Source organism: Octodon degus, unplaced genomic scaffold (assembly GCF_000260255.1).
Source record: "Octodon degus isolate 3935 unplaced genomic scaffold, OctDeg1.0 scaffold00021, whole genome shotgun sequence".
Taxonomy (NCBI): Eukaryota; Metazoa; Chordata; class Mammalia; order Rodentia; family Octodontidae; genus Octodon; species Octodon degus.
In genome coordinates, this window is record NW_004524597.1 from 1,187,682 (window position 1) to 1,201,073 (window position 13,392).

The 13,392-nt window shown below is 38.8% G+C and overlaps 1 protein-coding gene across 7 annotated transcripts in view; it reads right to left on the minus strand.

Annotated features, from left to right (window-relative positions):
• The window catches only part of Atf7ip2 (activating transcription factor 7 interacting protein 2), an 82,066-nt gene that overhangs the window by 34,895 nt on the left and 33,779 nt on the right, over window positions 1-13,392 (minus strand). For 3 of the 7 annotated variants that reach the window (XM_023711741.1, XM_023711735.1, XM_023711742.1), the window contains exons 1-4: window positions 12,545-12,704; window positions 12,035-12,101; window positions 9,239-10,068; window positions 3,546-3,667 (exon numbers count right to left, since the gene is read on the minus strand). In XM_023711741.1, the coding sequence (XP_023567509.1) occupies window positions 3,546-3,667; window positions 9,239-10,058 (942 nt within the window). In that variant the 5' untranslated portion in view covers window positions 10,059-10,068; window positions 12,035-12,101; window positions 12,545-12,704. Of the gene's footprint in view, window positions 1-3,545; window positions 3,668-9,238; window positions 10,069-12,034; window positions 12,102-12,544; window positions 12,705-13,392 lie in introns of those variants that run through there. The other 4 variants (XM_023711737.1, XM_023711740.1, XM_023711736.1 and 1 more) reach the window with 2 other exon arrangements.

Sequence of the window (13,392 nt, forward strand, 5' to 3'; positions counted from 1 at the left end):
CTTCCCTGGCAAGTGCAAGGGCCTGAGTTCGATACCTGGTTACACACACACACACACACACACACACACACACACACACAAACAGTAGGAACCCCAATATAATTTCATGGTATGGTAGACATGGCTATGTTAAAACTCTTTCATACTGATAGCACCTGGATAATTAATTCTACAGTTTTATACCATTTTAATTATTTCCAACATTTTTTTCTTTTTTTTCTTTTTTGGTGGAACCGGGGATTGAGCTCAGGCCCTTGCACTTGCCAGGGAATGCTTATTCCACTGAGCCATCTCCCCGGCCCCTTCCAACATTTTTTCTTGTTGCCAATTATTTTTACTCTTTTAACACTGTCATTTACTTGAACTCTTCTCTAATGCTTCAACATATATTTAAATGTAACAGAGTATTCAAATTATTTAATTCAGTATGTTAACCAAAGCTTGGACACACCATTTTTACTGAAAGCAATTACTTGCATTTTTAAACTATGCTTTTCATGGATCACTACATGCAAGTTAGTTTACTCGCTAGAGTCAATGTGCAAAGCTCATACTCAAGACACCTTGGAGGAACACATCTCAATTCTTTGTGAACTTGTATGAAAAGAAAACCTCACATCTGATACTTGTTTAAAATCACAATTTCCTAAGTCACATCCTGAATCCAAAGAATTCTTAGGAAAAGACATAAGAAAATTATAATTACCAGGTCCCCAATGATTCTCACTAGGTAAGTTTGAGAAAACAGTAACATTTAACTTGTTAGTTCAAGAAAGTCACACTTTAAACAAGAACTCAGAGTGGGGGCTGGTGAGATGGCTCAGTGGTCTAAAACACCTACTTAGAACAAGCTTAGCAAAGCACAGGGACCGCGGTTCAATCCCTCAGCACATATGCCAGCCAGCCCCGCCCCCTGGTGGGCTGAGCTGGCCACACACAAATAAATAAATAAATAAAATTTAAAAAAAAAAAAAAACCCACAATGATTTCCACCAAATACCTCACAAATATCTTTTAGCAATTGTAATATACCCAATGTAAATGGACAGAAACCTGGTTTCAATTTGCAAATGACAGCTAATCTCACCTAAGCTTTATAAAAAGCACAAATTTATATACCCCCAATTTGTTTCAACTTTCTAAAGACAGATTGAATAATTTGGAGTTTGGAGGATCAGTAATCTAATTGGAGTCAGCCAGGCCCAGATCCTTTCAAAATCTCAAAAGATCAGAGACAATAGCTCTAGAACTTTCTCAATAGGGAAAAACAAAATGGATAGGGTTTCAAGAGCTGGAATTATCCAGCTCAGTGCTGGAGTGCTTGCTTATCCCTAGTTTCAGACCCTAGCACTGCAAAACCAAAGTACCAGGTATGGTACAGAGACAGTTATACAAGCAAAATTACAACAAGTAGAAAGCTAACTAGAGATAAGAAAAGTGAATTAGCTAATATACAAACTGTCTCTTATACAAGAATGTATAAGAGAGGGTGGGGAAATAGCTCAGCAGCCTAAGTGCCTGCCTGGCAAGCACAAGGATCTGGGTTTGATCCCCGGTACCACATGCTGTGCTGTCCCTGGGTGCCAAACCAGCCACCCAAACTAGGCATGGTGACGCATGCCTATAATCCCAGCACAGGGGAGGCTAAGGCAGGAGGATCACTCCAAGTTTGAGCTGTGTGGTGAGAACTTGCACCAAATAGATAATTTTTTTTTTTTTTTTTTTTTAAAAAGAATATATAAGAAACTCCTAGATTACTTAAGTTCACTGGGAAGTACTATTTTGTGTGAATCAAGTTGGGCTGAGTATTTTGTAAAGTACACAATTGTACTGAGAACCATGATATTTTCGAATGCCACTGAAATTAAAACGTTCAAAGACCCCATTAAATTTTATGTTGATATAAACATAACTTGTTTTGGTAAGTAGCCACTGATCACTGGAAACACAGATGGACTCCTCAACCTTTTTATTTACTTCAAATAACGTGGTCCTAGAGCTCGATACACCTCTTCTTTGCCAGCAACAGAAGAATTACTTTTTTTCTTAATTTAATTAATGTCTCCATCGGCAATGATGGAGAAAACAGGAGGTAAGAGAAAAATTGACAACTTACCTTTTAAGCTGGTTCTGAATGAATCTTTTAAGGAAGGCTTTATTATTAAGTAAATACATATTCATAGGTTTTCAACTATGTAACTGTAATGATGTTTCTGAAAACAGAAGTGATTTTTTTCCCTAAAACAAGTAAGATGGTTTGGATTGAGAAGTTTTGGTCTATTGCAGCTAAGAGGGCATTTATCTGCCATATAATCTCTTCTATTGGTAGTGTTCTAGAGGTATTAATACAGTACCACTAATCTTCAAATCAGGTGCTAATTATAGACATTCTACTAAAATTTAAGCTCATTTACTTCAACTTAAGAGTTGATCAGGGCCGGGGAGATGGCTCAGTGGAATAAGTGCTTCCCTGGCAAGCACAAGGGCCTGAGTTCAATCCCCGGTTCCACAAAAAAAAAAAAAAAAAAGAGTTGATCAAACTTGTATGGGGCTGGTGAGATGGCTCAGTGGTCTAAAGCACCTACTTAAAACAAGCTTAGCAAGGCACAGGGACCGCGGTTCAATCCCCCAGCACCACATGCCAGCCAGCCCCGCCCCCTGATGGGCTGAGCTGGCCACACACACACACACACACACAAATAAATAAAAACAAACAAAAAAACTTGTATGGACATTGTACAATAACAAAATTACATGAGGCAAAATGAAAACAAGCATGTTCAGTGGTGCTGTAAAACAAAATGCCAGCTAATGCTTGCCAGGCAGGTGCTTATTCTACTGTGCTATCTCCCTAGCTCTTGTTCATCTGAATATTAAGGGAAGCATGATTTTGCAATGGACTTCTGGGCTACCTGAGTCTATGAAACTATAACAAGTATGATGAGATCTACAAAAAGCTATAGCTACAGAGTTTGGATAGACACTGAAACGGGTCTATGCTGACGGTTGCTGAGCTCAGCTAATAAAAATCTTCAAATTAAAAAAAAAGCTATATAGCTTTTTTTATAGCTACAGATAAAACAATTCTATCACCAGAACAAAATAAACTAATTATTTGGCAAAGTCATTTATTGTCTGACTTACTCAAAAATTTGACATAAAATGTCCACTTTCTTTCTACAAGAGGATGCTACATAAATGATTCTCTGGGTCACTTTGTTTGGGAGCACTTTGGAAAAACTAGAGACGTGAGCAATCAGAGATCCTCTGGTGACACAAATGATCAACTGTCTGCTAGGTCAGTTCTCACACACTATAAGCTTTGCACCAAATTATAGTCATCCGTACTATCTAACTGTGAAGGTCAGTTAATTAGCTTTTAACAATTTTTACTAATCAAAAGGAAAACTTTCTTAATTATTGAAACTGTCCTACCAATTTGATTTGAAACTGTCTCACTGCTATTTGTTTCTCAATAAAATTATGGAAAAGAAAAGAAAAAAGGAAAACTTTCTTAAGCACATATTTATGCCTCAATATTTTACCTGTTCCAGCATTGCTGTTTGCCTTTCCAGAGCGACACAAATATTTTCATTAATTTGCTCTGATGTTTTCATGTGCTTAACATTTTCTTTGTTTTCTGAACACATCTTCTTTTGATTGTGGCCTTGAGGAAATGAAAAGAGTACAGATAAAAATACTCCTTATAAAGAAGAAAATGATAAGAAGGACACTTTTAAACAAATGGAAAAGGTAAAATATGACAATAGCATTTTTGAGAAACTTTAATTGCATAAAAATATTCCCACAAACTGTTCTGTTACAAATACTGAAAACCAAAAACCTCTGAGATAAAGTTCTAGCATCAGATAAATTCCCTCTTCAATTTAAATTGGTATGTATATACCAAAAAAACCTCATTTACTTATACTTAAGGAGCCTACATTATTTTTATAAACAGTTGATCAGACAGTCTTTTTTTTTTTTTAAATTTTATTTATTTATGTGTGTGTGTGTGTGTGTGTGTGTGTGTGTGTGGCCAGCTCAGCCCACCAGGGGGCGGGCTGGCTGGCATGTGGTGCTGGGGGATTGAACCATGGTCCCGGGGCTTTGCTAAGCTTGTTCTAAGTAGGTGCTTTAGACCACTGAGCCATCTCACCAGCCCCATCAGACAGTCTTATTTTTCATATGTGAGCCTATTCATTTAAACAACTTTAAATTCATCTTACTGATTACTCTGACCCATACAAAAACAATTTTATGAAATCAGTATTCTCTATTTCATATCCAATATAAAAACTTTTACCTCTAATGACTTAGTTTTGTTATTTTAGTAACTTTGTAACACCAGAACTTGACTTTATAATAACTTGGTATATAGTCTCTCCACACAAATAAATTTATATTTATGGATATATTTGTCACTGAACATATGCTAGAGCCCATGTGGTAAGAAAAGGCTTAAATAGCTGGTCATGGTGGCACATACCTGTAATCCCAGCATGTGGGAGGCTGAGGCAGGAAGATCTCAACTTTAAAGCCAGTCTGGGCTACAAACCATATTTAATTCTGGCCTGAACTACATGAGATCCAGTCTCAAAAACAAACAAACAAACAAACAAACAAAGAAACAGCTTCATCAACAATTTAAAACAAAAGAAAAGGGAATGAACCTGTTCAAAGGAAAGGAATTACTGAGGTGAGGACAGAAGAGGGAGTAGGGGAAAGAGATGTGTCTATGTAAGTAGGATGGTTTGGATAACTGTACTGTGGATTTCTGCTGGCCTGTGGAAAGGAGCAGTTAATGCTTTTTTTGTATGTCTTTCCAAAATTTTTTTTTTAATCTCAATTTCTTATAACCTTTTTCTTTTTTTCCTTCTCCTAATTTTGCATGTATACATCTGGTAATTTGAACAACTAACTTGAAGCCAACACTATGCAATACAATAACTATGGTCCAATGTGCATTATTTTGTTTAGTGAAATTTTGTATCAGTTGTAATTTGTTTTAATGTTATTTTATACTCTTTAAAAAATACAAATGAAACAATAAAAACAAAAACCCACCCTCAAAAAAACTTTCAAATAACAAGATGTTTGAATGAATTAACTGCCATATACCTAACCTTTTCTGCACAGGAGGTGATTATTACCTTCTTTGTTAGAATAAATCACTTTTGATAAGACAAATGTTAAATTAAAATTAGGTTTGGCCTAAAACTTCCTGTATAGTGAAGTTTGGCCCAAATATTTTTCTGTACATAGTGTAATGCAGAAAATAGACCACCCTAAGACCCCACTTTTCTCTCCAACCGAATTTTCCATTGTCTTGGTTTTCTTTACTCATTACTCCTTGCTTCCCCTTGACCTTGAAATATGACAACACCTGCTAAACTACTGCTTCTTTAAAATTCTTCACCATTTGCTGCCGGCACAACTAAGACAAAGGTATAAAATCCCAACTTCCTCAATGTTCAGGGCTCAGAACTTAAGAGTCAGAATTTGGAGTGCTTACTGTCCTCTGAGCCAGTTAGCTTAACAAAGGTTGGTTCCCTCTTCTTCCCTAGAATGTGGCTCGTGTTTCCCACGCTACTGGTAAATCAAAAACTGCTATGAATAAGTAGCTCATGCTGTAATCCCAGAACTTGGGAAGCTGAGGCTGGATTGTTGCAAGGCTGAAACCAGCCTGCACTAAAAAGTGAGCTCAAGTCCAGCATGAACTGCATAGCAGTACTCTGACTAGCCAATCTGCATAGCAGTACTCTGACTAGCCAAATTTTTTTTTTTTTTTTTTTTTTTTTTTTCTGTAACATTTGGTTCCCTGATTGGTAACCAATGCTGGTCCCTTGAGCCAGAGGTCTGGAGCTGGAGAGTGGCCTCCAACCCATCTGACAAATACTTATGGTCAGCTCACTCAGTCCCCTTCCATCCAGATGCTCATCCATGAAACCCACACTCCTACCTGTATCCTGGAGGACGGCACCATCAGCCTGGCTGGCCAGCTCTGTGCTATCAACACTTCTCTACCACCAATCTTCCAAACTGCAAACAACATACCCCCTTCTCTTACTCAGAAAAGCCTCAAGCCCCTATCAGTCTCATTAGATCCATCTTCCAGACCCATCTGCCCACCTGTGACAGTTGCTCCCAACCCTCTTTAACACCTAAGGAGTGATGTAAAATCCTGACTGAGGCCAAAAAATATTATCAGGGTCTTGGCACTGGGGACCATGATTCAATGGACTGGACAAAAGAGGCAGTCCCTGACATGAGACTTTCATGATCACTGCAGGACAATCTTTCTTTTAGGTACTTGGGGGCCATCCTAAGGGAGTTCAGGTTGGTGTCAAAAAGCCGATCAGAGTAAAAAACGACCAGAGTGACTTAGAGGATGGAAGAGTCACCTGGAGACTTCTATGAACAAATCTGTGAGGCATCCCAAAACTTGACACCTTTTCACCAAGGGCCCAGAAAACCAGTAACATTCATAGCCATTACCCCCTACATTCAGCACAACCTCCAGAAACTTGAAGGATTCATTAGCATGAACACAATGCTTCAACTGCTTGAAGTTGCCACAAAGGTTCTTGCCAACCAAGACCAAGATAAGGCAGACAGAAAAATTAAACAGAAAGTCTCCTTGTAGTTACACTAAGAAGAGACCCTACTTGGAAACCGGGACTGCCATACAAGGTGGGAAACCAACATGGGACTTTCTCTTGCTTCCAAACCAATGTGCTTTTTGCAGACATTGAAAGAAGGAATGCCCCAACGGTGAGGGGCACATACTTAAAGAAGGTCTCCATCAATCTTGCCCCCAGTAACCCATGGCCAGTATGAGAGTTGGGACCAACAAATGACTTTTATGGTTAATACGGGAACAGATCGTTTGGTTGAGACCACCCAGATGGCACCTTTCACTGGCAAGAGGGTTACCATTGTGGGTGTGACCTGGTCCCAAGCAGCCTGCCCCTTCAGGTGGCCTTGATTCTAGTACCCAGGAGGACATGAGGTAATTTATGAATTTTTCTACCTGCCTGACTGCCCCATATACCTCTTAGGGAGAGATCTTCTAATCTAACTTGGAGCCCAAGTGACCTTCTCACCTGAGAGACCCATCAGTCTGATTCTCAATAACGAGGAATGTCTCATTCTGTCGGTGATAATTCCTTAAGAAGAATGGTGACTACATACCCCAGATCAAGGAGATGTTAACCCTCCAGGCTTGTGAGAAGCATACTCAGAGATATGAGCTAAAAAGTCTCCACTGGACTGTCCAAAACTCGGGCTCCAATCCTAGTGGAGCTCAAGCTAGGAACCAACCCTGTCAGGCTGAGGCAGTATGGATAGCCAGGGAGGTACAGATTGTAAGCTTGTAAACTGACTGGAGCAAGCAGGAATCCTGATAAAATGTCAGTCACTCTGGAATACCCGATACTGCTTGACAAGAAACTAACTGGTGGTTATCAACCAGTAAGGACCTCCAAGCAGTCAAAAACGCCACTGTAAACCCTGTACCTGGTGGGTCCAGGCCCCACCCTTTGATGAGCCTATGTTCACCCAAGGAAACCTGGTTCATCTGCCTAGACCTTGAAGATACCTTCTGCTTGAGCCTAGCTACTCAAAGTCAGCCTCTATTTGCTTTTCAACAGGAATATCCCAAAGTGAAATGAAAAACTCAGTTGAATTGGACTGAAGTCCTCCAGGGCTTTAAGAACTCCCCCACTTTGTGAGGGGAGGCCTTGGCTGCTGACCTGGCTTCTTCCCCAGGAGCCCAACTAAACTGTGTTTTGCTCCAGTATGTCGATTATCTCTTGCTGGCAACTGAAATAGAGCAGGATTGCTGGGAGAGACACAGACCCTCCTTTAGCTACTCCAGGACACAGGATACAATTTGTACTGGAAAAAGGGATGGCTATGTCACCCTTCTGTTCACTACTTGGGGTTTACTATAAGTAAGGACACCACTCTTTGGGGAGAGAATACAAACAGACCATTAGCTCTGTCCTGAGGCCAAATAACAAAAAAGAGACTATATGAGTTTCTAGGAATGGTTGGATTTTACAGAATCTGGATACTGGGGTTTGCAGAGAAAGCTAAGCCCCTAAACTGTCCTCACTGGGTTGGAAAAAACCCCTAAAATAGAAATCTGCCAAGAACCAGCCTTCAAAGAGATCAAATGGCTACTCCTCAGCACCCCTACACTGGAACTGGCTATTGAATGTAAGCCCAAGATTAGATTTAATCTTACATGAAAAGCACCATATGGTTTTACATGTCCAGACTCAAGACTGTGAGGCCCTGGCAGAGATCAGTGGCTGACCAATATAGACTATTAAACATCGTGGTGGCTGAATGGCCTTCTAGCTTCTGTGCCCTACTGGCTGCTGTCACTCTAATTAAGATGCAGCTAAACTGACTCTGGGATAACCCCCTTCAAGTAAAGGTCTTCCACTTGGTCATGAGTGCAAAACAATCACATACACAGATGTCTCTCAAATGCCAGAATAACTCACCATCAAGGATTACTCTGTAAGAAACACCAGGGTCACACCACCAGTAAATCTAAAACTGCTATAACAAATGAACTGTACCCTAATCTTACAAAATGTAACTGTCTCAAATCAAAAGTAACAAGGGCCAGGGAGAAGGCTCAGTGGAATAAGCGCTTCCCTGGCCTAAGTTCAATCCCTGGTTCCGCAAAAAAAAAGAAAAAAAAAGGGCTTCAAATCAAAAGGGACAAAGTGATCAAAACACACCCAAGCATGACAGATATAAACTTCAAGCAACCAGGCTGATTCTGTAACCTCACTTCTTGTTGACTACCAAAATAACTTATCCATGTGGTGGGAAGCTTTCTTCAACCATTTTGGTCCTCATTGCTTCCCAATTATAGGATTTCAAATAAAGCCAGTTAAGTCCTACAAAACTAGCTTTGTTGTAATTTTTCTTTAACAATATCTTGGGGCCAGGGAGATGGCTCAGTAGAATAAGTGCTTGCCTGGCAAGCTCAAGGGCCTGAGTTCAATCCCTGGTTCCAGGAAAAAAAAAAAAAAAAAAAAAAAAAAAATCTTTTACCCTCCCCACCAAGAACACTTCATGACCAAGACATTCTGAAATATTAATTTATCTTTTTCCTGCTTGTATGTATTCTACTTATTTGTATAGCTGAGATGTTAAAATCGCCTAAAGGAAAGTACTTTTTAATATCTCCAAAAGATATCCCATATATACTTACTGTTATTATCCTCAGTGTTGAGTAAGCACTGCTGCTTTGAGTCTACATTTTCACAGTCTGAAATGCTAGAGTGTTGGGTTCCACTGGATTCTTTAGTTTTCAAAGTGTTAGCAGCACAGTTGCTGGAACTAACTACATTCATCAAGTTAGGCATTTTTGCAGCCGGCACACAACATGAGTTTGAACTTAAAATGTCACTTTGCTTTTCATCATGTGACTCTGAATTGGAGTTTATTTCTAAACTGGAAGGTATCTTGTTGATTCCGTTGTCATCGAAGGGATTCTGAGCTACATCACTCAAAATAATGGGTGAATGACAAATAGATTTTAGATTAGAGTTCTGTTCATTTTGAAAAAAGGATGATGTTACATTTGCCTTATATTCAAAATGAGTTTCAGAAGTACTCCATTTCTCTTTTACGTCTTGTCTACAGAATTGGCTGGGAGAATCTACTGCTTTTCTTGGCTTCTTGAAAGAACATGTAAGTTGTTCACCAATATGTTCAAATCTTGTTTCTGAATCAACAACTTTTTCTACAGGTTTTATTAATTTCTGAGGGAATCCTATACTTTTTAGTAAAAATGCAGAATTTATCATAGAGTCCAATGAAGAATCAACACTTTCAGGATGTCTACATTCTCTAGTTATAACTTCAGTACTTGAATTCTGATTACCATTTGGAACATTATTCTCAACTGTTGTTTTCAGGACTTCAATAGTCTTCGACTTATTCAGGATCTCTGCTTGTTTCCGGCAACTTGTAGGCATTGTTTTTTTGGCTTTTAATATCCTCCGCTTACTTCTATCTGGACTTGCCATCTTTTATATCCTAGAATTTAAGATATCATATTTAAACATGTTTCTGCAGTGAATTAAAGTTATTCATTTACAAGACTAAAATAACAATGACTCTCTAGTTTAATTCTTTTTATTGGAAATAAATCACTTTTGCCTAACACTAAATACAAATACAGTGATACTTTTGTTTTCAAATGGCTCCAAACTCAACCACTACTTGGACAACAAAGTTTAAAGAAATCTGTTTGGTATTTATAACTTGGCTCAATAGTTGAACCAAACACCCAAATTCAAGAAGAACTGTATAGGGTCAAGAGTGAGTCAGGTGTTGCATTTCTCTGTGTACACAAAAGGGTGATGGGGGCTGGTGAGATGGCTCAGTGGTCTAAAGCACCTACTTAGAACAAGCTTAGCAAAGCAGAGGGACCGCGGTTCAATCCCCCAGCACCACATGCCAGCCAGCCCCGCCCCCTGGTGGGCTGAGCTGGCCACACACACACACACACATTAAAAAAAAAAAAAAAAAAAGGGTGATAGCCCAGGCCAAGTACCCCTCCTACCCAAACAACATATAGTATTTGTGTTAATGCATTAAAATGTTCATTATTGTACTTTTTTTTTTTTGCACTTTATGTAAAATGTCATAACCATAACTCCGAACAAAGTGTTATTCGCAGTAAAGCTAAACAGAAAACTGATAACCACAGTTCTGGAAAAAAGGTTTGATAAATGTAATTTTGGGGTCTCAGAACAAATAACTTGCTTTTCCATTATTTCTTACAGGAAAAATGTTGTTTTCAGACTTTTTGATGTTTGAACACAAATTTGAAACATAGATTGACAATCAAAGTATCATTGCAATTTTATTTTTTTTCTTACAAATGTAAACTATATAAATTCAAATTTTGTACTTGTGATAAACCTGTACTAGATACTAAAACTGACTATTTGCCCGGTTACATTTTGTTGTAGCACCCTAGTGCCATAGCCATTGACTTTAGATTTAATCATGTAAGTAATGTAAATAGGTCATAGTTTAGACAATCTATAAATTATGTGTGTATATAATGATCTTTCAAGGAAATATTAAATGTTCTACAAATAATGGCTCAATTTAATTTTTCCTAATATTCAAGTTTCCATAACGAACAGTGGTGTTACAGGAATTCCCAAATCACCATTAAAAAGTACTGAAATATACAGCAGAGTAACAGTTCAAATAAGCAAACCAACTCTTTCAAATAAATTAAAAACAATTTAATTTTTATTACATTTAAACTATTTATTTATTTACTTTTAGGGAAGGGTCTACTGGGTGTTCAGGGTCTGACTACTAGATCAGACTCGTAGTGATATGCCTGTTTACAGCTTTCCAAGTGCTGGGATTACAGGTGTGTGCCACCACACCCAGTCTCTCTCTTTTTTTTATATCTTAATTTCAATTTTGATATTCCATTTAACTTTTAACATTGACAAAACCTCAAGACAGGCATGGTGGCACACAGCTGTAACCCAAGCACTCAGGAGACTAAGGAAGGAAGAGTGCTATGAGGTTAAGGCTAATATGGGTTTCACAGTCAATTCACTGCCAGCCTAAAACTATATATAAATCAAGCTACAGTCACAAAACAAAACAAACCAACTCAATCCATATCAGTGAAAAGACAGGCAAAGAAAACATTTTATTGTTCATGCCTCAGTATCCCCATTGCTTTTGATCTGGACTGTTGGTAGTACACGGCTAAAAAGAAAGCAACACTGTCAGGTTCTAATCAAAGGCATGATGAAGACAAGCAAAATGAATTAGCATAAGGACTAGGGAGATAGCTCAGGGCATAAGCACCTGCCTGGCAAGTGCAAGGTCCGGAGTTCAAGTCCCAGTACTAAGGGGAAAAAAAAATCCAAATACAAAATGAAGTACTGTATACTGATACATAGTAGGTCAGTTACTTATCAAATTATAATGCAATTACTAAACTTAGGTCAATTAAATGTACCTTAGAAACTTTATTTAACTTGAAGTTTTTTCTTTCTTTTGCTACATTTTTTACTGTATCATTAGACCTAAAGTGAGTAATTTAGAAAAAAAGACAATAAATTAGATTTAGAAAACATGATACCTATCTATAAACAATACAAAACCCAGTAATATAGCATATTTTCATTAGTAGAGGCCTGATACAACAAAAGAATTCTATTTTGCCACTGACTGCAAAGTACATTGAATGCCTCTTCATTGAACCAATCTTTGTACTACTTTCAGTTAGGTATGGTAGAATATGTAATCCAGAACTCTTGGAGGCTCTGGAAGGAATGAGCTCAGATTTGAGTCTATGCTGGGCAAACTAGTGACTGAAACTGCCTCATATTTTAAAAATATGGACTGGGAAGATAGCTCAGTAGAATAAGTGCATGCTTGCAAGCACAGGATCCTGAGTTCAATCCCCAGTATGGCAAAAAATAAATACAAAATAAATAAAAAGAAACCCTAGTATGGTGAGGCATACCTGTAAGCTCAGCAGTTGGGAACATCAGACAGGAGAATCTATGTGTTTCAGGTCAGCATGGGCTACATAGTGAGTCCAAGGCTAGTATAGACCACAGTGAAACCCTCAGCAGATTAAAGTGCCTGCTTAAGCAGATGCAGGAACTGGGATTCCATCTGGAGTGCCATGCTGGTGCTGGTCCTGCCCCCAGGGTGCACTGAGAGGATGACTGACACTGGGCACGACTGAGACTGGCATGGTGATGTGTCTGTAACCCCAGCTCTCAGGAGGCTGAGGAGGCTGAAAACAGGAGGATTACTACAAGTCCAAGCTGTGTAGTGAGACCCTATAGATCCTGTACTAAATACGTAAAAAAAAAAAAATTTAAAAACAGGGCCCGGGAAATAGCTCAGTAAAATAAGCGCCTGCCTGGCAAGTGCAAGGGCCTGAGTTCAATCCCTGGTTCTGCCAAAACAAACAAACAAACAAAAACAGAACTGCACTAAGTCAAATAAACAATGAAATCAAATTTTAAAAAGTTCTGGCTAGGGCTGGTGAGATGGCTCAGTGGTCTAAAGCACCTACTTAGAACAAGCTTAGCAAAGCCCAGGGACCGCGGTTCAATCCCACAGCACCACATGCCAGCCAGCCCGCCCCCTGGTGGGCTGAGCTGGCCACACACACACAAATAAATAAATAAATAAATAATAAAAAAGTTCTGGCTAGAGATCTAGTTTTGGTGCTAAGTGGGTTCATCCTTAGTATTCAACAAACCTGCTATGAAAATATTCCTAACTTAGCGGCAGAAGAGATGGTTTAGTAGAATAAGTGCTTGCAGGGGGCCAGGGAGATGGCTCAGTAGGATAAGC